This window comes from Acomys minous (genome assembly GCF_964271855.1).
Source record: "Acomys minous genome assembly, chromosome: 4".
NCBI lineage: Eukaryota > Metazoa > Chordata > Mammalia > Rodentia > Muridae > Acomys > Acomys minous.
This window is the reverse complement of record NC_140486.1, coordinates 81,077,378-81,098,441: the sequence shown is the minus strand read 5'-3', so window position 1 is coordinate 81,098,441 and position 21,064 is coordinate 81,077,378. Positions and strand designations below refer to the sequence as shown.

The following is a 21,064-nucleotide window of genomic DNA, read 5'->3' as shown; positions in this document are numbered from 1 at the left end:
ATTGGGAGCTCCTGACTTTATTTCCAAGCATTGGTCTTCTATTTTCAAGTCATGCTATTCCTTCTTCATGGTTTGTTAACTTTAAAAAGTTCAAACATTGACATTTTAATAGGAGATAGACATCCCCCACCCCACAAAGAGACCTGAGCTGTATGCCATATATCAAATATATATGAAAGAGCTAAGGCTTCAAAGCAAAATGGTAGAATTTTAAGTGTCATAGACTATGACATGAAAGAACTCACTTATAATTATACAGTGAAAAGGGGCTGTGTAGCTATGATTCAAAATCCTGAATTTATAATAGCAAAGATAAGCTTACATATTATGAAGCATTATTTTTGTTTGGAATATTTTCTGTCTCCCTTACTTCTTCCCTCCCTCCCTCCCTCCCTCCCTCTCTCCCTCCTCTCTTTTCTTTCCTTTCTAACTTTTCAGCACTCAGGAATGAACTCAAGGCCCTGCACATACTGAGCAAGTGCTCAACTGCTGAGCTACACCCGTAGCCCTTTATGTGGTATTATCAAGGAACCTCGGGAGAGCAAGGATAACTGGGCAAGTGAACAAATTAACAAGAGCTCTCCATGCGTGACGCAAAGTGTCAACAAGAAATTCAGAGAATTACTAACTGCTTACATCAAAAAACTGTGACAACTCTGAAATATGAAGAGCTTTTAGAATCAACAACCCAAAGTTCAAAGTGAAAACTGCCAGGGTTCTTTATGGGCTCTGCTTCCTTATTTAATGCTTTAAAACTTGACTCATTTTAATCAGCTAGAGAAATAGTTTAGCTTCTACCTTTAAGAAATTGGGCAAAGACTATGAAAACAGGTAGTTATTAAAATACCATTGTTTCTTAAACATAATAAAAGCTGTTCAACTTCATTTGTAATAAAAGCCAATTAAGATAATAAAAAAAATGCCTTTATAACTTGTTGGATCTAAAGAATATCCAAAATACTCCACAGATGTTGTTTGGCACTCATATGCTTCTGGTGATTTATAAAATTATATAATATTTATAGATGGCAATTTAGCAATATCATTCAAAATTACAGCACATAAACTTAGGGGTCAGCAATTCCCCTCCTGCGAAGTTTTCTTACTGATACAGAACTATTATCCCAACTACTCAGGAGGCTTGGCAAAAGGATGGCAAGTTCAAGAACACCCAAGCCTACAAAGTGAGCTCCAGGCCAGCCCAGGCAAGTTAGTGAGACCTCACTCTAAGATAAAACGAAAAGTAGAGGGAACGCTGCAGATATACAGAAGTGGAACATTTGTCTAGCCTGTTCAAGTCCGTAAATTCAATCTCTAATACTGACTACACACACATATGCACTTACACACACACACACACACACACACACACACACACACACACTCCCCCCCCACACACATACCATATGTGTACACACACAAAGGCACATACCACACCCACAGACACACACACACACACACACACACACACACACACACACAGATGAGTTAAGTGAAATTAAAAAGAATACTTAGCACACATTAGCGTGAACACACTTCAAGTACACAAAACTACTAAGAATTGTCACCTGTCTGGAGATGTGGATAGCTAGAAAGTTGGTATAAGAGGGAGACTTTGCAGTGAAAAATTAATTTCTCATCTCTAATCTTTCTTTTGTTTTCTTCAATGCCAGAGGCTGATGCAGCATCTTGAACCAGCCTGACCCAGGTAACTCTACCAACCAGTTACTCACCCAAGAAGCCCTTCAGCTCTTTAAAATGTCATGCAACTGTACCACTACTTAAAAACTTTAAATTAGTTTGTTTTTGTGTTCCCAAGGATTTTAACACACTGAATGCAATGCTCAGTGTTTGGGGTCACTCATATTTTTGAATTGTGATGAGACAGCTAAGTTCCATTGAGAATTCCAAATGCCAAGAGTGAGTATCTGGAGTCTGTTGCCTCCACAGACTGAATCTTCCTGCTTTGTAATATAAGGAAATAACTTAACTCACAGTATGCTGATCCCCTTGTGGGCATGCCATTCTTCTGCCCTCCGTAGTTGCTGAGTGTCTTCTACTGTTCTTAGGCACCCTGAAATATTTTTAATCCTGAACACTCTTGAAAAGCTCAGTCACAAGGCCCTTTGCCACTTCAGAATCCTGTTACTTCCCAACAAGGGGGTTGGGGTGGGGGCTGCATAGACCTTTACTTCCTTTCCGGTCCCCACCCAGCTGCCTCTTGTCCCTACTGTTCCCTTAAACAGACTCCTGCTGCAGAAGAATTCCCATTCCCTCTGTCTCCGGTGAAATCTTAGAAGTGGTTTGGCAGATTTCTCTTAAGTGGTGGGTCTTCTCTCTTAGACTGCGAAGCTGCTAAGAGCTGGCGGGGTGGGGGGTGGGGGGTGGGGGGGGAGGGGAAGGCATCTGGTTTGACAAGTCTCACCAGTGCCTGACCTGACTGAGTCAGGGGATCTGTGCGCATGTTTTCATGGAATCTCTGTTGAATAAACAGATGCATTCTCAGGGCATGGTGGGGGGAGGGGGGGAGCAATGAGTTGAATCCATGGGAGAAGATGAAAGAGGTGAGACAATCTGGCCTCTAGGCAGTTTATCCACCACTGAGAGTGAGATAAACACACCTAATTGCTATGTGGTCATTGCTGAAGGAATTGCAAACTATGCTGCATGGGAGTCACAGCAAGGTGACTTGCTAGAAGGCTTTGTTTTGTTTTGTTTTGTTTGTTTGCTTTTTGGAGCCAGGCTCTCAAGAAGGAGTCTGGTTTCCCAGTTGCCACACAGCTGAGGGACCTCGGGCTTTCGACCCTCCAACGTCTACCTTCTGAAGGCTGTAGTTTGAAGCGTGTACCACAAGGCCTGTGGCAACTCAGTGCTGGGGATTGAACCCAGGGCTTTTGCCTATTAGGCAAGCTCTCTCCCAACTGAATGACAACCTCGGCCCAAGGAGAATGATTATGCCATATTATATATCTGAAAACTGTAGTAGTAGTAGTAGTAGTAGTATTTAAAAAGGGGCTTTTGAAAGACTGGTGTGCTTCTCTCAAGGAGGATGAAGGTGATGAAATCAGAATTATCACAAACCTATAGGGGCCAGACAAAGGAGACGTGGAAAATGAATGGACTGAATCCGGAAGTGGAGGAGATACAAGAGATCTAGAGGTTTCTAAATCAGGCGGTGTCCGAGCTGGGGGATTTTCTCCCATCCAGGACAGAACATTCATCACTCAGGGCATCGGTCCAGCATTTTTCCACAGGGAACGCACCACCGTGTGACTGTAGACAGTCTAATTGTTCCCAGAACAGGACAGAGTTGAAACCGGCTGCAAACGGTCCACACGTGACCACACTTCCTCTTCTGCTGGAGAGGGCATGATGAGTGTGTTCAGCTCAGGCTGTCTCCCGGCAGGAGGCAATGTGGATGTTTCTAGAATTTACTTAAGTGTTTCTCTGAGCAGCTAATGTGGCCTCAGTAACAAATACTTCATGCTAGAGCTCCACAAGTGACGTTGTTCTCATTTCAGTGGGTAGGGCAGGCACAGCAACTCAACTCCACGAGTTCCTTAAAGCAACGTTCAAAGCATAGGTTGGAAATGAGGCAGAAAGCAAGCGCTTGAAAGGCTTGGGATGCTGTAGTAAAAGCTCATCTGCTCACATCTGTGAATGTAAAGCCGCTGCAGTACAAACAAAATAGAACCCTTCCTCCCTCAGGATCTAGTTGGTGACATCAGTGTAAAGGAAATGGCTGCAGACTTTCATGAACCAAATACGTATCAAGTCCCTACTATGTATCAGATGCTATCCCAAGTCCTCTTCTGTGAAAGTCCCTACTATGTATCAGATGCTATCCCACGTCCTCCTCTGTGAAGGCCCTACTTGTTAGCATTTGTTTCAGTCTGCCTACTTGTGATGTCACTGCTTACCTGCCATGGGAGCATGACCCTGCCTAGGGCCATATAAAAGAATAGACCCTCCTCATGGTCTCTCTACTCGCTGCTTCTTTTCTCTCTCTCTCTCTCTCTCTCTCTCTCTCTCTCTCTCTCTGCCCTCTTATTCTCCCTGTCTCTGTCTGTCTGTCTCTCTTTCTCTCTGGGGAACCCCTCCCCCATTTCCTTCTTTCCCCATGATCATTTAATAAACTCCTCTAGAATATAATATCTGTTGCCTGGCATCTTACTATCTTATCAACTTATTTTCTTTTTATTAATCATGGAGACTCCTCGGATACTAAACCCAGAGGTCCATTCTGTTGCCTTCACGGTGGAATCCCATCTCCCTTTACTGCCTGTAACAAATTTCTCTAAACACTCTCCTATTTCTCCTGCTGCCTCAGACTAACACAGCCACTTGCCCCAGGCCACCTGTGGAGAAGCCTTCCTGGCCAGCTCTCAAGACTCCTGCTGAGGTAAACAGACGCTTTCTTTGTCTAGGTTTCCCAGCCTTCGGGGGCCTAGCCTTGGCCCCTAGAGCAGTCAGGCACTAGGCTTCCCGTCCCTGCCTGCCCACGGGAATGGTCTGGGAGCTAAGCCTACTCAGGTACAAAAGACGCTGCTGCACTGCTGCATTGCATGGTTCAGAGGCGAGTGGGAAAAGAGATTACATCGCATGGGGTGCGCCTGGGGCAGCCAGATGGTGCCTGCTACCACCATTCCTTACTTCATGTTCAGTTTGTACAGCCGAGCTGTTCCAAGGCGACCCCAGACCATTTCTAGGGTGCTTGAGGACTGTCTGTTCCCTTTCATTTAAAAAATTCTTACACATGGCCTGGCCACATGGCGGCTAGCTTCCCGCCGCTGTCCTAGCCCCTCCCCCTTCCCATTTCAGGTATGCCAGCGAGTCAGTGGATATGCGCATGTGCGGCCCCTACTTCTCAGCCCAGCCTGGCCAAGGCAGTCCGGACAGACCACAGGCAGAGTCAATCACTTGCACGCAGTGACTGGTTCCAGGCCTCCCGACCTTGGATGGGCGGCTTTGCTTTCTCTAAGACTGTACTCTCCAACTCCTAAAAATAAAATTGTCTCTGATTTCTTTTTCTGCTCAAAAAAAAATCGTGTTAATTGTTTATTGGTTATACAATTATTTATTGGCTATGTTTTTACCCTGATCTAAAATGTTTTATTGCTAATTTATGCTTTTCCTAATTCCTAGACAAGTAAATAAAGCTGTTTATCCTGTCATCAGCTAACCTGGATTCAACCATTCCTGGCTATTGGGTTTGATATGGCTTTAAAATTATTAATTAATTACAGATAACTAGATATAAAAATTGCTTAACTCACATATGCTAGCTAACCCTGAAACTTGTCAGAGGTCTGCTGAGTATGGCATTTAACATGTATAGCTTTATTATAAAAACAGAGATTCCCAGATCTTAGCAGTCTCAGGTCTCAGAAGACTTGGACACAAGGGCAGGTGACTTCAAACCTGGATTGTGGTTTCTGGCCGGGGAGCAAAACTGCTCCCAACGTCTGCTATGAATCAGCCTAACTGTGGACAAACTGAACACCCAGAGAGTCATTGTCTCATGTTGCTGAACATGAGGTGAGTTCAGTTTCTGCCATGTTTACCTTCCACAGAAACAGCCTTGTCCTCTGTGTCTGATGCAAAACTGTCTCTGCCCATCGTGCCATGCCACCACAGGAGACAACTGGGACACTGTCTATTTCCTGGGATATGACTTAACTAGTCATCTCTGTCATTTTTATTAATACACAGATTCCTCTAGGTTACAATTTATCCTTCTCAGGTCTTTGATCACATTGACAGCTGAGCTGATGTTAGCTTGAGAGCTAGTCAGCTCATTAGCTAGTTAAGACTACTAGATACACGAACTCTGGTGCCCCATATTTGACCAGATCCTCTGGATGGGGAGGCCTGGTGGCACTCAAAGGAAGGACAGCAGGCTACCAAGAAGAAACTTGATACCCTATGAGCATATACAGGGGGAGGAGGTCCCCCTCTGTCACAGTCATAGGGGAGGGGAGTAAGGGGAAAATGGGAGGGAGAGAGGGAGGAATGGGAGGATACAAGGGATGGGATAACGATTGAGATGTAATATGAATAAATTAATAAAATATATTTAAGAAAAGACTACTAGATACTAGATCTCTTACTTAAAAGACAAACAAGTTTGTCTTACTCACAGACATTCCCAGCCCTTTTCATACGCAGGAGACCAAACTTTAAACTGTCAGGTCTAGATACAGTCTACGTAGTTACCATTCTCTTAGCTAAAGGACAGTGACTACCTACAGCAATTTCACCTCTGTCTTAAAGCTTTCGGATGCTATTGTTGTATTAACTGTGCAGAGTGTTAACACTGATCAATGGAGCTCTAGTTTATTAATCTAACTCTAAAAAAACATTCCACTGTACGATCCTGTCATAGTTCCAAGATTTTAAATTTCCTTTGTTTGTCTTTTTCTTAAAATGTCTCTCATTGTACTAAAATTATCTGGTCTTCTAAACAGGGGGAAGAAGCCTCTCTTTCATGATGTGCACTGATGCTAAAGTGAGCTTTAGCCTTCTGCTCTACAGATTTCTGTCCTCCCATGTTACTGCTCCACAGAGGCTGGAAAGGCTTCTGCCTTTCCTAAGCTCACCGCACAGTATTTGCTTTAACACAAAGTCCTTTCCCCAAGCCTCTACTGTGCTATATGTCTACTGCCATTTCGTACAACACGTACAGGTCTAACAATGTGTATTTCACTGCAGATTTCAAACAAGGATGGCACTAACATGTCTAAAATCTATCTCCCTTTATGAACTAACAAGGATTCTTGTCAACTACAGAAATCTATTTCTCAGGTCAAATGGAGGCCAGATAAGCACTGTCAATCAACAGCCTAAGTTTCTCACCTATCACCCTATCCCTGAGGGTGGGGTTCCTCCCCTTTCCCTGGTTTCGGGACTCCCCTCACTACCCTATTGCTGCATTCTTACACCCAACACCTACTGACTGCCGAGTCCTCTCTTCAGGTTGATGTAAATGCTTCTTCTCATTCTTACCAACCTACATCCAAACCCTTCATCTAGGACCGTCTCCCTTGGGTGAGACCTCCCTCTGCCAGCACAGTTCATTTCCCTCCCCCTCCTTGTTCAAAACCCTAGCACTAGGTAACTGTGTCCCCTCTCGGGCCACGCCCTTGGTCTCTGTCCAGCGCTGACAAGCTGCTGGAACAGTTGTACCAATTTCATCAAGTCAAATCTTGCTCAGGGGACGCCCTGACAGGTCACCGACTCCTACTCTCCCCATGAGGAACAGTCCATTTCCTGCTCCTCTGGGATGCCTTCTGAAAATTTCAAATCCCTACGCCCACATTAAGGGCTTCTAAGCTTACATGCCTCTGCAACCAAACTTGGACAGATCCAAAACTAAAGCCTTTTGATTATTTCCAGCCATTTGGTAAAACGGAACTATGTTGCCTTTGTCCAAACCTTTTCTTTGCTCTCCCATGTTCAAGCCTTTCCTAGGGTAAAATGGAAGGAAGTTCCGATGTTCAAAACTTTTCTTTGCGCTCCCAAAACTTTCATGCCATTGTCAGCATTGTCTCAAGCCTTTTCTCTTTGCTGTCCCAAGAGTTTCAAATGTACACCTAAAGGGAATTTTCTTCCTAACCTATTAACTTTGTCTTCTGCCCACATATATGTCCCAGTATCCTGCCAGACTGCCTACATCTGGGACATCATCAAAGCAGCTCCCCACAAGTGCTTCCGTCCAACCACAGAAATTGTGCCAGCTGGACCTGCATTGCTCCTCCTAGCTGGACCTGCATTGCCCTTCCAGGCTGCAGATGTTCTCAGACCCTGGACAGCAAATCAGCAGCCTGTTCTTCCAGAACCTGACCAACATTTCAGCCTTTTAAACCCCCTATCGCCGCCCTACTGTCAGCAGGAAGTAGTTAAGAGGATTACTTTGTCCCTTATCCATTTGCAAAAGGCTGAAATGGTGTTCTCCAGGCCCAGGACAGACAGTTCCAGGTTCTCCCAGCATTCCTCAGTCCCTGTCTGCTGCAGGACATGGCCTGCCCTCTACCTTAAACTTTCAGGGCAGAGCTTTTCCTTCCTCTTCACCATATAATCTGAATGTTTTGTTGCTCTTGCTTTTTCTTCTCTCTCTCTTTTCCCCTTACATGGCAGCCAAAAGCTGCTTCCAATGAACCTGCATTTATATACTTTAACTTACCTTATGTAAAAACAATCCAACATTCCTCATTTTTTTAGTTATAGGAAAAGGTAGGGATGTTAGCATTCTGCTTTAGTCCAACTACTTGTAATGTCATTGCTTACCTGCCATGGGGGTGTGACCAAACCCAGGACCATATAAAAGGGCAGACCCTCCTCATGGTCTCTCTACCCCCATCTCCTTTCTCTCTCTTATTCTTGTACCCGTTCTCTCTCTCTCTCTCTCTCTCTCTCTCTCTCTCTCTCTCTCTCCTCTCTTCTTATTCTTCCTCTGTCTCTCTCTTTCTCTCTGGGGTACCCCTCCTTCCTTTCTTTCTCTCCCCATACTCACTTAATAAACATAATATAATATAATATAATATAATATAATATAATATAATATCTGTTGCCTGCCATCTTATTATCTTATCATCTTATTTTCTTTTTATTAATCATAACACCTACTATGTATCAGATGCTAACCCAGGTCCTCCTCTATGAAGCCCCTACTGTGTATCAGATGCTAACCCAAGACCTATTCTGCGGTCAGGGACTTTATCAGTATCCCTAGCCAGCCAGACTCCTGGAAATCAATGCCATCACTCATCGAGTACATGTTCTCAGGGGATAAAAGTGTGGCTGCGAGCATTCCCTTCCAGTGACGGATAAGTAGCTTTGTCTGTGAGTCTTGAGGACCCCTGAAATCCAGGATAAAGGGAGAGACAGAACACATGAACTACATCATTGGCTTATCCCTACAGCGTTAAAGAATTTAACCACCGGCACAATATTTAAACAGCTCCAGGACACAGCTCTCAAGGAATAACAAATAGCAACAAGAACACTCCTACATAGAATCCTTTAAGACCTGTGTGTGAGCATGCATGTGTTGGTGTGCGCGTGTCAGTGTGTATGTGTGTGTGTGTATGTATGTGTGTGTGTGGTGCTGGGGAACTATTCAGGAGGTGAGACTTGCTAGTTGTTATTAAGTTGAATTGTTATACTGGGCAACATTTGTATTTATCTCTGCTGAAATATATTCAATCAGTACCAAACGTAGATAAACAAAACTGACTAATTAGAAACAAAACCACATTTGAATGGTTTAACCTGCTGAATTCCCATTTCACTAAAATGCACATACTATTTCTGAATATATTTATACACAATCTGGAAGAGTATAAGTAAATAACCTCAGAAAATGGGTTTCTTTACAAAGTTTGTTGGTAATTTAGAAAAAAAAAAAAGAAAGAAAGAAAGAAAGAAAGAGCTGGGTGAGTGAGGTGGCTCACTCCTTTAATCCCAGCAGAGGCAGGAGGATCTCTGTGAGTTCGAAGTCAGCCTGGTCTATAGAGTGATTCCTTGACAGCCAGAGCTACATACAGAGAAGTCTGTCTCTAAAAGCTTTTTAAAATTTTTTTTAAAAAGGAAAAAGAGAAAGAAAGAAAGAAATCGGTAAGAGCTGTCGGAACTTGTAACACCAGGAAGACAGCTCCTGGAAGCCACCTTACTTGTCCTTCACGGTTTTATGAAGTATGCATGCTCTTTGTTATGACACAAAGCTTACATTTGTTTTCTAGAGGTGATCAAGCAAAAGGAACAAAAGAAAGGAGAAACAGTGACTATGTTACCGAGGCGAGGCACACAGACATTGACAAATAAAGACAGCAGCAATCCTGTTGGAGCTAAAAAGGAAAGGGGGAGGGGAGGGTGCTATCTCTGGGGAGGAAGAAAGGCATCCCGGAAGGAGAAACATTTTCCTCCTGTGAGCGCAGGAGGTGCAGGGTTGGGGAGGAGGAACAGAGAGGTACCAGGGGAGAGAACGGGGCTTAGGGTCCTTACCATCAGAACCTCGAGTCATAAAAACCATCAATCCATGTGCGGGGCCTGCTTGAGTTCACCTGCTGGCAGGTAAATTCTTTCCCCTTCCAGGAATGAATGGGGAGGACTAGCTGCAGAGCTCCGCTGCCCACCAAAGGAATGTGTACTATTTGGAGCTGTGTGGAAAGCCAGTCTTCAAAGGAGCTGTAGCAACAGGTTTTTTTTTTTTCCCTCTGAGCAGAACACGGAGCCAATTGTAAATGTTGAATGAAAATCCTGACCAAGTTAAATACTACCTTAGGAATTCAGACCCTGCCCCGGGTACGGCTTTTCTTTTCTTTGTGTTTTAAATAGAATTTAAGCCTCTACCGTTGTCACTTCCGTGTATTTGAACTCATAAGCATCAAGCAGGCAGCGGGGCTCCTTCCTGGATACACAGGAGAGCACATTTTGAGGGAAGCGGGAACGCTAGCTTGGCAGTTTTGGTCTGGACAAACGTGAGATGTTCCCAAGTGGAGCTGCTGTTCATACGTCAAGAAAAGGAGGCCGAATAAAGCCTGTCCCTCTGAGGAGCATGCCCAGCCTCCAACCTTTTATGTCTATATTGTCTGTTTGCAGTTCTATGACCACCTCCCCTCAACACAAATATTTATCTTTCTCTCTCAACTTTACCCTGTACAGTTTCCATTCTGTCTTAATATAAGGCTGTTTCTAGAACATGGGCAATGAGGTATGGGTACAATCATCATTGCCTATGGGCGGTAAATCGCAGGCTAAATCTACCTATGACTTTTAAGACCTGGAGACCAAATGTGTGTGTGTGTGTGTGTGTGTGTGTGTGTGTGTGTGTGTGTGTGTGTGTTTTGTTGTTGTTGTTGTAGATGCTGCTGCTCTTGCTAGTGCCAGCACTTAAGGAGGTCAGAGGTCAATATCCACTATCCTCTTCCTCGCTATGCTCCTTATTGTTTGAAAGAAGGTTCTCCACTGAAACTGAAGCTCACCATTTCAGCTAGACAGGCTGGACAGCAAGCTTCAGGAACCCTTACAGGATCTGCCGGGTGATTCTTCCCAGCACTAGAGTTACAGGCATGTTATCTCATGCTGGCTGTTTATAGGAGTGCTGGGGATTTGAACTTGTGCCCTCATCCTTGCACAGCAAGCATTTTACCTACTGAGCCACTTTTCCAACCCACCTCCCCCTTTAAAAAAAAAAAACAGAAACAGAAAAAAAAATTATTGCTTAAAAAACTCATGTTTCACACTGGGTTTACAGTGTTTGTGAAGTCTTTTCACCCACTGTTTCCACAGGGCTTGCAATTCATTGTGCTATGCCAAAGAGTTTTTATTTATTTTGGGCTGGAGAGATGGCTCAGTGATTAAGAGCGCCACCTGCTCTTCCAAAGGTCCTCAGTTCAATTCCCGGCAACCAGATGGTGGCTCACAACCATCTGTAACATGATCTGATGCCCTCTTCTGGCCTGCAGGTGTACATGCAGGCAGAACACTATACATAATAATCTTTTTTAAAAAAGAGTTTTTATTTATTTTGAAAGTTACTGCTCTACAAATAGGAAACAATCAGCATCATGAAGACAGCCTACAAGAATGAGAAAATCCTTGCCAATTTCTTTCTAGCTACCATCTATCTGTCTGTCTGTCCATCTGTCTGTCTGTCCAGGTAGGATTTTATTAAGTAATGCAGCCTGGCCTCAAATTTACAATCTTCTGCTTCAGCCTCCCAGAGTTCAGTCACCACATCGGGCTTGATGGCTGATTTCTAAGGTTCTATGACATCATATAATTGATTATGAAGCTTTGAAAACTTCCTGTACCATAAACTTAATTGAAAATAATTATATCCTGGATTCTAACACCTCCCAATGAATGGTGTTACAAGGAATATGTACTCCCCCACAACTAAGCAAACAAGAATACAGGATAATCAGTGTCTAGGTACTTGATTTATCAATGTGGTAGATGGTTCTACAACTCAAAGAAGCTGACTTCCATGTCTAGGGACTTCATGTATCAGAGGGGGAAAAAACACAGAAAGTGTCAAAGACTTTTAGAGGAAGTAGAATAATGACTCAAAATGGAAGAGACAGCAGGAAAGGTGGCGAGTGCTTTAAAATGCCATCTCCCTGGCTATAGAAATGTCTCAGTGGTTAAGAGCACCTGCTCTTCTGGAGTTCCTGTGTTCAATTCCCAGCAATCACATGATGGTTCCCAACCATCTATAATGTGATCTGATGCCCTTTTCTGACATGTAGGTGTACATGCAGATAAAGCACTCATATACATTTAAATGAATAAAGATTTTTTTAAAAGTATGGGTGAAACCTAAAAGAAAGAAAGAAAGAAAGAAAAAGCTGTCTCCCATTGCATCCCTGGACCTCTAGGTCTTAGACTCCTTGTTAAAGTTTTAAACATCAACAACTAAAACAAACATGGACTGGAGAGATGGCTCAGAGGTTAAGAACACTGTCTGTTCTTCCAAAGGTCCTGAGTTCAATTCCCAGCAACCACATGGTGGCTCACAACCATCTACAATGAGATCTGGCGCCCTCTTCTGGCAGGCAGGCACACATGTGGGCAAAATATGTATAAATAATAAATAAATCTTTAAACAAACAAACAAAAACAAAACAAGGACCTTTTAGGAAAAGTCCCTGAAGTCTGGACCCTGTAAACTTGGTGCTGTGAGTTGCCATCTTCTGAGACAGACAAGATGGAATTCTCCAGATTGTTTGGGAGGCCCAAGGAGGATTTCCACAGGGGGGCATAGTCTTTACTCACCTAAGTACTACTTATTTAGCCATGAAACACAAACATACATTCAGGCAAAACACTGGTGCACATAAAATAAGTAAAAATTTAAAAATAAAATCTTAAACCTCATATTCTACTTATTTTATGTGCACCAGTGTTTTGCCTGCATGCATGTTTGTGTGAGGGTGCCAGATCCCCTGAACTGGAGTTATAGGCAGTTGTGAGCTGCCATGTGGGTGCTGAGACTTGAACCAGGCTCCTCTGTATCTCTCCAGCGTGGAGGTTTGACATTTTATACTGCACGTACAAGCACTTTCCCCACCCCACCCTCCCTCAGCCTCTTTCCATTTTAATGTCTTTACGATTTGAAGCAAGGGTAAAATTTTAACGTCATTTGAATTCTAATACCAAAGTAATGCAGCTAACTAATGTGAAGCCAGATGAATTGAGTGCTCGTGAGTGTTCCCATCCGTTACCACAATTTCTACGAAAAAGTCAAGATTCCACAGGGAGGACCTTCCTGCCTCAGCCTCGGATGCTCAGATTCTAAAGCTGTATCACCACACGTGGAGGATTCCTGTCATTACTATTTATGTTTTCCCCTCTCCCTCCCTCCCTCCTTCCCTCCCTCCCTTCCCTCCCTCCCTCCTTCCCTCCCTCCCTTCCTCCCTCCCTCCCTCTCTCCCTCCCTCTAACTCTCCAGCCCTCCACTCCTTCCTCCCCTAACTGTCTTTCTTTCTAGGCTTCTGGGGTATGCTTTTCTGAATTCCTCACCCTTGGAAGGTCACTTCAAACACTAGATGCACTGGTATGAAATGTCTAGAAGAACTTTATGCATCCCCGGCCTGGAGCTTCCTGCCCTGCCGTTGTTATGCTTAAGACACTTGGAAATGCTACATGAAAATCAATGCTGATCACTGAGAGCAATCCTAAACCTAAACATTTCATTTAAATAATGTGTGTGGGGGGAGGTGACGTAACAATTTCGAATCAATATGTTGTAGATAAATCTATCTATCTGACTGTTAACAGGCCTCTGGAAGCTAAACCTTAGCATCTCCATTTTCCACCGGAAAGTCCAGGTTTCCAGTAAAGTACTGTGTACTTTGGGTAATCAAAGATGTGCAGCAGTAATAGGCTCTGAAGGGAAGCGTTGAGGCTCGCACAAGACCCTTCAGTGAGGCTTACTGAAAAGGCCTCAAGGTCGTGTTTAGGCCTTCCGGAATGATGGAGAACAGTACCCGGAAGTAGTACAATATATGGCAATTTAAACATTCTGGGTCCCGGAAGGAAGGAGGAGCTTCCCCTCGGAGCCCAGAGATTGCAAAGGCGTCCTCAGCGTACCACCAGGGCACTGTCCTCCACAGCCCAGGGAGGAGCACAGACTGAGTCCCAGACCATCAGATGTTCTAGAACCCTTCTGTGTCTCATGATTTGGTCCAGCAGAGAGTTTATGACCAGGAGCCAGGCATCATAAACTGAGGGCTGCCAGATCATAGAACAGAGTGCTTTTTAGCTCAGAGAGAGAGAGAGAGAGAGAGAGAAAGAGAGAGAGAGAGCGAGAGAGAGAGAAAGAGAGAGAGAGAGAGAGAGAGAGAGAGAGAGAGAGAGAGAGAGAGAGAGAGAACAGGAGAGTGCTGCAGAGGGGCATGGTGGCCTGATTCAGGCTATAGGATCTGACCTAAAGATGCAGAAAAGTGGACCAAACTCCGGTTCATCTGACTGTAAAACCATCTTCCTCATCTCTACGCTGGGAAAACTCGAAGGGCATATGGACCAGTCAGTCTTATGACTACTGTACTTCAGAAGCAGAGTCAGGGAAATCACTGGGAGTTCAAGGATAGCCTGGTCTACATAGGGAGTTCTAGGCTAGCCAAGGCTGCAAAGCTAGAACCAGCCTCAAAAACAAGAAGCAAAACCACTAAAACTCAGCAAGCAAAAACCCAAACAACAGCAGTAACAAAGCACTTCTTCGCAATGCTCAAAGCTAAACTGCTCTCTTATCTGGTGAAGGAGAAGTAATGTCCTTGAGGTCAAAGGCTGCTGACTCTTGTTTTTATGTGATTTAAGCCTGTGTGTAGGTTGGGAGAATTATTTTCCAAGAGGTAAGCATGAGATCAATACTGACTGTAAAAACATGCATATTTATAACAATTTCTGGAAGTTTATGGAAGCATCAAAGTTATTGTTATTGTTTTCAATTCAAACATCTGTAGAAAAAACTTTTTATTTTTTACTTACTTAGCTGAGCAGTGGTGGCACACACTTTAAATCCCAGAACTTGGGTAGCAGAGGCAGGCCGATCATCTCTGAGTTTGACATCAGTCTTGTCTACAGAGTGAGTTCCAGGACAGCCAGGACTACACAGAGAAATCCTGTCTCAAACAAAACAAAACCAAACCACCACCACCACCAACAACAACAATATTTACTCACTTAAGACAATACAGTTAAAGCTGGGAGCAGTGGCGCATGCCTATAATGCCAACACTCAGGGAAGCAGAGACAGGTGGATCTCTGTGAGTTCGAGGTCAGCCTGGTCTACAAAGTGAGCCCAGGACAGCCAAGGTTACACAGAGAAACCTGTCCCGAAAAACCAAAGAAAGAAAGAAAGAAAGAGAGAGAGAGAGAAGATAATACAGTTAAAAAGTAAAATCAGTAAAGCATGTGGTTAAAATGCCAAATGATGAGTCACATTTTTAGAGCTAGACATTGAATATGATAATTCTATGGCAACTTAGCTAATAGCTCTGTTGTTCTAGCAACACCAAAGATAACTCTGACACCTGACTCAAAATATGGAATCACTTAAAAAAAAAAAAGGTGCCAACACAAGAGCTTCTGTTTACACAAAATGAAGCCTACAACTAAAATTGACTGTTCTGATGACCAGTTTTTATACCATGAAATCCCTTTTTAAAAATCCTGAAAACATTTTTAACTGGGTTCACTCTCACTTCATTTAATTTCTCATGCAGAAGAAAAGCCCTGAACAAGATTTAAATTCCTCATATATGTGAAGAAAAGCAATCTGATTTCACTTTATTTATTTTTAAATTAAGTCATGGTTTGCTTTGCTACTGAAAGGCCTCCGTCTGGCTCTTTCTTGATGATGAGCCTTTGCTCATCAAAGTGACGCTGAATTGCAAGGTAACGCACGCACGCACAGCACTATTGTCTTCTTCCTGTTATAAGGATTGAGGTTCTGGGTTTGCCTGATGGGGATCACTCAGAATTCAATCTTCTACCACAGAGTGCAAGCCTCCTAACAGTAGCAGAGGCCCCGGCTTTCACATAGAAGGACCCTCGTTTTCAAGACTGAGGTTGTATTTCTGCTTCAGAATTATTTGGAATGAATTGCTTGTGTTTCTGAACCCATTTGTGGGTAAATCAGCTTCTCAGTCCTAACTCAGGAGTTCCCAGTTAGGTTGAGGGATGAGGTTAGGAGGGGGCAAACCACATTAGTATATCTCGGTATTTTGTCTTTCTAACTTATGTTCATGATGGCTCTGGCGATACAGACATTCTTGGCAGCTTCAAATGCCTTCTTCTGAGCTATAAACCTCCCATTGTTCTTCTCCATCACTCTTACAGTTCCCCCTTGTCTTGTCTCCTTTGCCTTGGATATCACTAAAAGTAATGATTTTATGACCATAGGACAGCATACGTGGGCTTATTTTTGAAGGCGATCCTTTTCAATCCCTTTGAATAGCTTTAGAGAAAAGCATTAGGCTGACCCCTGTATGCAGTCCCATGCCCACCTTTGGCTTGTGAATCATACACTTGGCACACAGATTTCCTTCCTGAGTCCATTGTCTCAGCGTCTCCCAACGCTAACCCTCATTTTGAGCATGTATGTCATTGTGTGAACTGATTTCGTGTGAATGGTCATGCGTGATTGGTAACTGCTTCTATTTTAAAGTTATTAAGCTGTTTCCCCTTGGTCCTCATCCTGTGCTGATGCCAGTACATGAATACATCCCAAGTCTGCTTGTTGCTACTCTACAGTGTATGTGAGGGGAGGAGCATGTCTTTCATATGTACAGATCCACGGATGACTAAAGACACTGTTACCCAAGAGTAAAAGAGTCAAATATTCAACTGTGTAACCCATTGCATGGGCTTTGCTAAGCAATTAAAAAAACACACACACACAGTAAATGAAAAATAAGCAAAACTTACGCTTTAAGGAAGGTTTCAGTAGATGCTTTAGGCTCTTGGCCTCTCAGCTCACTCCAGCTCAGGTGTCAGTTATCGAAGGCTCTTGGATCCGGGAGCTAGACAGACACAAACAGAAGATTAAAGCAAATCCCTCCACCTAAATGTGCACTGATTCAGACCAGCCAGTTGCCAGGGCTTTACATAAGGTGTTTTTCTTGAAGAATGCTTAGTAACCTTACCCAGGCAGCAAGCATCTTAGGGTCTCCTCACCAATGGACTCAACTGTAAACACCTTCAAGTTGCTCTTACTGTTCTTTTTATGCTGGATAATTTTCAGTGTTTTATATCCGACTTCCATATTTAATGTATTTTAATTCAGCCTAGTAAGGATCTGTATATACATGCATCCGTGAGCTCATCTTTCCCTTAGGACTTAACACAGGTAGCAGGGACCAAGTTGGCATTCATTATTACTCTCTGGCAATTACAAGTCTGACTTCATAAATACCTTTATTTCTGCACTTGCATCCAAAAGTTTCAGGGTGAGAGTGTGATTAAATAAATAAAACAAGGACTTCTGGACTTTTTTTTTTTTTTACAGTGCTCTGCTTGCTGTAAACTAGAAATGCCTACACTCTGGCTTTCCTTCTTCTTTACCTGGCTCCTCTCCAACTTTCCCCTTTTAAACGAGAATTATCCCTTTAAAATCTTGCAAGCTTTGTATACTTTCCAACAGAGTGGATTATGTTCTCATTTTGAGTATAATATTTTTTTTATGGTTTGTGCAGTTGGATTAAAAATGAAGTGTACATTTGTAAGCAAAGGATTTGATCATATATTCATTTCTTCTTCTTTTTGAATAAAGAATGACAAAAGAGATGGAAGAGGGCTGGAGAGATGGCTCAGAGGTTAAGAGCATTGGCTGCTCTTCTAAAGGTCCTGAGTTCAATTCCCAGGAACAACAAGGTGGTTCACAACCATCTGTAATGAGATCTGGTGCCCTCTTCTGGCGAGCAGGCATTACAGTTACATGCAGACAGAACACTGTATGCATAATAAATCTTAAAATAAACAAACAAACAAAAGGGATGGAAGAGAATTAATCCCCTAGAAACCAATGGACTCAACTGTCAATCCCTCTTTCAAGGCCATGGTCCTTGGAGAATCTTGGGTAAAACGATGATAAATATCACTTGTAACGCCAATGACTCGGAGGAAAGATATAACCTGATGTAAACATAAACAGATTGAACAGACATTTCTCAAAAAAAGACCTACAACCAGTAACTGGTGTAAATGAAAAGTATTGTCTAGCATTAGTCTTGAGGAAACTAAATCAAAATCACAGACACTAAAAACTCAAACCAGTTAGAATGAATATTATTAAAAAGATGAGCATTAATTGACATTAGCAAGATAGGGAAAGTAACCCTCCTGCACTGAGGATGGGCATGTAAATTAATTCATTAGTTCTGTCCTGATGGAAAACAGCGGAGAGTCAAAAAAAAAAAAAGTCAGAAATTCTACTTCTGTATATCTAGCTGAAGGAACAGAATCAGTTGGCCAGAGAAATGTCTGTGCTTCAGCACTCTCTTCAGGAATATTCACCATGATGTTTGGATGACCCAGCTGGTGGCTCTCTTTGCCTGTTGTCATGGAATCTTTAGAAGGCTTCACTTCACTTCTTGGTTGCTTTCTCTGTTTGGGTGACACTTCCTGCTCTGTACTGGAACACTGGAAGGCTGCCCTCAGGGTGCGGTTTGATCCAGTTTACTAAAGGAGGAAGCCTAAGGGGTTGCTTGCTCTTAGAAAACAATTGCTCCGGATGGGTGTGGCAATGGACACTTTTAATCCCAGCACTCAGGAAGCAGAGGCAGCGGGAACCTCTCTGAGTTCGAGGGCAGCGCCCGATCTACAAAGTCCAAGACAGCCAAGGCTACACAGAGAAACCCTGTCTCAAAAAAAAAAAAAAAAAAAAAAAAAAAAACAAAAAAAAAAAAAGAAAAAGAAAGAAAGAAAACAAGAAACAAGTATTCCAAACAAAAGCTGCTGCTAAAGCCATCAAAGTGGCAGGAGCTACTTGGCAACGTCATCAACCTGTCACTAGCTATTTTTCCCCCTCAACGGCACAAAGCATACACTGGAAAAATTAAAAGAGGAAGGCATAAATTTTCCTTTATGCATTAACCTTCCTCTATGCATTAATTTGCAGACAGCAAAGCTGGAGGTGGAGAGCCTTCTAAGCCCTTTGAAAGTGAAGTCTCACACACTGGACCGTGGGGTTACAGGATTCCGTCTTTACCCCGCTGGATTCTGAACTTGCTTTAGGTCTAGCATTGCTTCACTATGCCCTCATCTCTCCTTTTTGGAACGGACGTGTATATTCATTGCCATTGCACATTGGAAGTATGTAATTTGCTTTTTGATTTGACAGGGCTCGCAGGTAAATGACTGCCTGGAATCTCAGGAAAGACGCTGGACTTTTGATCTGTATGGAGGTTGTTAAAGGGTACTGGGTCTTTTGAAGTGGAGCTGAATGTATTTTACATTGTGATGTGTCTGTGAGCTTGGTCCTGGAATGTGGCAGTTTGGATGAGAAATGCCTCACAAAATCTCATGTCTTTTGAGACTCGTTTCCCCAGTTCGGGGATTGTCATGGAACAGTTAGGAGTTGGAGCTGGAATGAAAAACCAAGGACAGGACTGCTACTGGGTATTTTTACTGTGGATTTGAGAGACAGGAGGGGTGTGGGGGTGTGGGGGGAGGGGAGAGGACACCGAGAGCACAATGTGGCAGAAATAGCAAGTTTATACAGGCATGGGAAGCTTCGGGAAGGGAGGCAGTGAAGCCTTTGGGCTGGAGAAGTTTAGGGCAAGGAATGAGATAGGGTTGGCACCATGTGAGAAGTGCCCCAGTGAGGAGGCCAAGCATGAGCTTTAGGTATGGTAACAAATGCCCACAGTTAGCCCTGTGTCCCAGGGCCTTGCTGGAGGAAGCACCTCACTGTGGGTGGGCTTTGAGAACTTATCGCCCCGCCCTACTTCCGGTTGGTTCTTCCTGCTTGTGCTTGGTTGGAGGTGTTATTTCCCAGCTTCCTGCTTCAGTTGATTGCTGCCATACCTCTCCCATTGGAATGCCATTTTGCACTCTCCCAGTGGAATCATCATAAGCCAAAGCAGCCTCTTCTGTAAGTTGTTTCTGGTCATGACAGTTCCTCACAGCAACAGAAGCATGACTTGATATATTGACAAAAGCAAAAGATACATGGAGCCAAGCTAAGTATTCACCTGAGATGAGTAAATGAAGAAAATATCACAATGGTAGTCACATTGGAAAACTATCCACCCTTAAAAATATGAATCCTAAAAAAAAAAAAAATAATAAGAATTTTGGTTGCCAGTCATGGTGTCGCACACCTGTAATCCCAGCACTCGGAGAGGCAGAGGCAGGAGGATCTGTGTGAGTTCAAGGCCAGCCTGTCTACAAGGTGACAGCCAAGGCTCTAGTGAAACCCTGTCTCGGAAAAACAACGACAACACAAAGGGAATCTTGTCATCTGTGACAACACAGGCGAGCCTGGAGAACAGTAGACTAACTAAAATAAGCCGATATAGAAGAACTAAGGCTGCAGCATCCCAATGGCGCCTAAGAGACTCATAGTCAAGCTGAGAGACTCATAGCCAAGGGTAGAGTGACAGTTACCAAAAGCTAGGGAAGGCATGACTGGCAAAAGGAAAGGTCTCATCAAACATACAAGTTGTAACTGGGCATGGTGATGCGTGCCTTTAATCTCAGCTCTAGGGAGGCAGAGGCAGGTAGAGCTCTGTGAGGGCTACAGAGAAAGTTCCAGAACAGTCAGGGCAATTTAGAAAGACTGTCTCAAAAACAGCAACGACAATTCGTACAAACTGTCAATAGGCCAGAGAAATATACTTTAGTGATCTTCTGCAAGGAGTAGTGAATGAATATAAAAATAGGAACGAATGTAACAAAGTATACGTTGCATACTTCAAAGTTGCTCACAGGTGCGCTTAACATATTTCCAACATAAATTCAGTTATTGAAACGATGGATTAATTAGCTAGGCACGGTGGCACAGGCCTGTAATCCCAGCACTCAAGGAGGCAGAGTGTGAATTCCAAATATTATTAAA

At 43.3% G+C, this 21,064-nt stretch overlaps 1 protein-coding gene across 2 annotated transcripts in view; it reads right to left on the bottom strand.

The window, feature by feature from the left end:
• SLC39A10 (solute carrier family 39 member 10) overlaps window positions 1–17,207 on the bottom strand; it is a 93,797-nt gene extending 76,590 nt beyond the window's left edge. The window contains exons 1-2 of one of the 2 annotated variants that reach the window (XM_084779461.1): window positions 17,151–17,207; window positions 16,933–17,027 (exon numbers count right to left, since the gene is read on the bottom strand). Coding sequence is in view for 1 of the 2 variants with exons in the window: in XM_084779456.1 (XP_084635582.1) it covers window positions 10,003–10,030 (28 nt within the window). In the remaining variant the exon portion in view is untranslated. Of the gene's footprint in view, window positions 1–10,002; window positions 10,129–16,932; window positions 17,028–17,150 lie in introns of those variants that run through there. The other variant, XM_084779456.1, reaches the window with a different exon arrangement.
• Window positions 17,208–21,064: the final 3,857 nt, after the last annotated feature.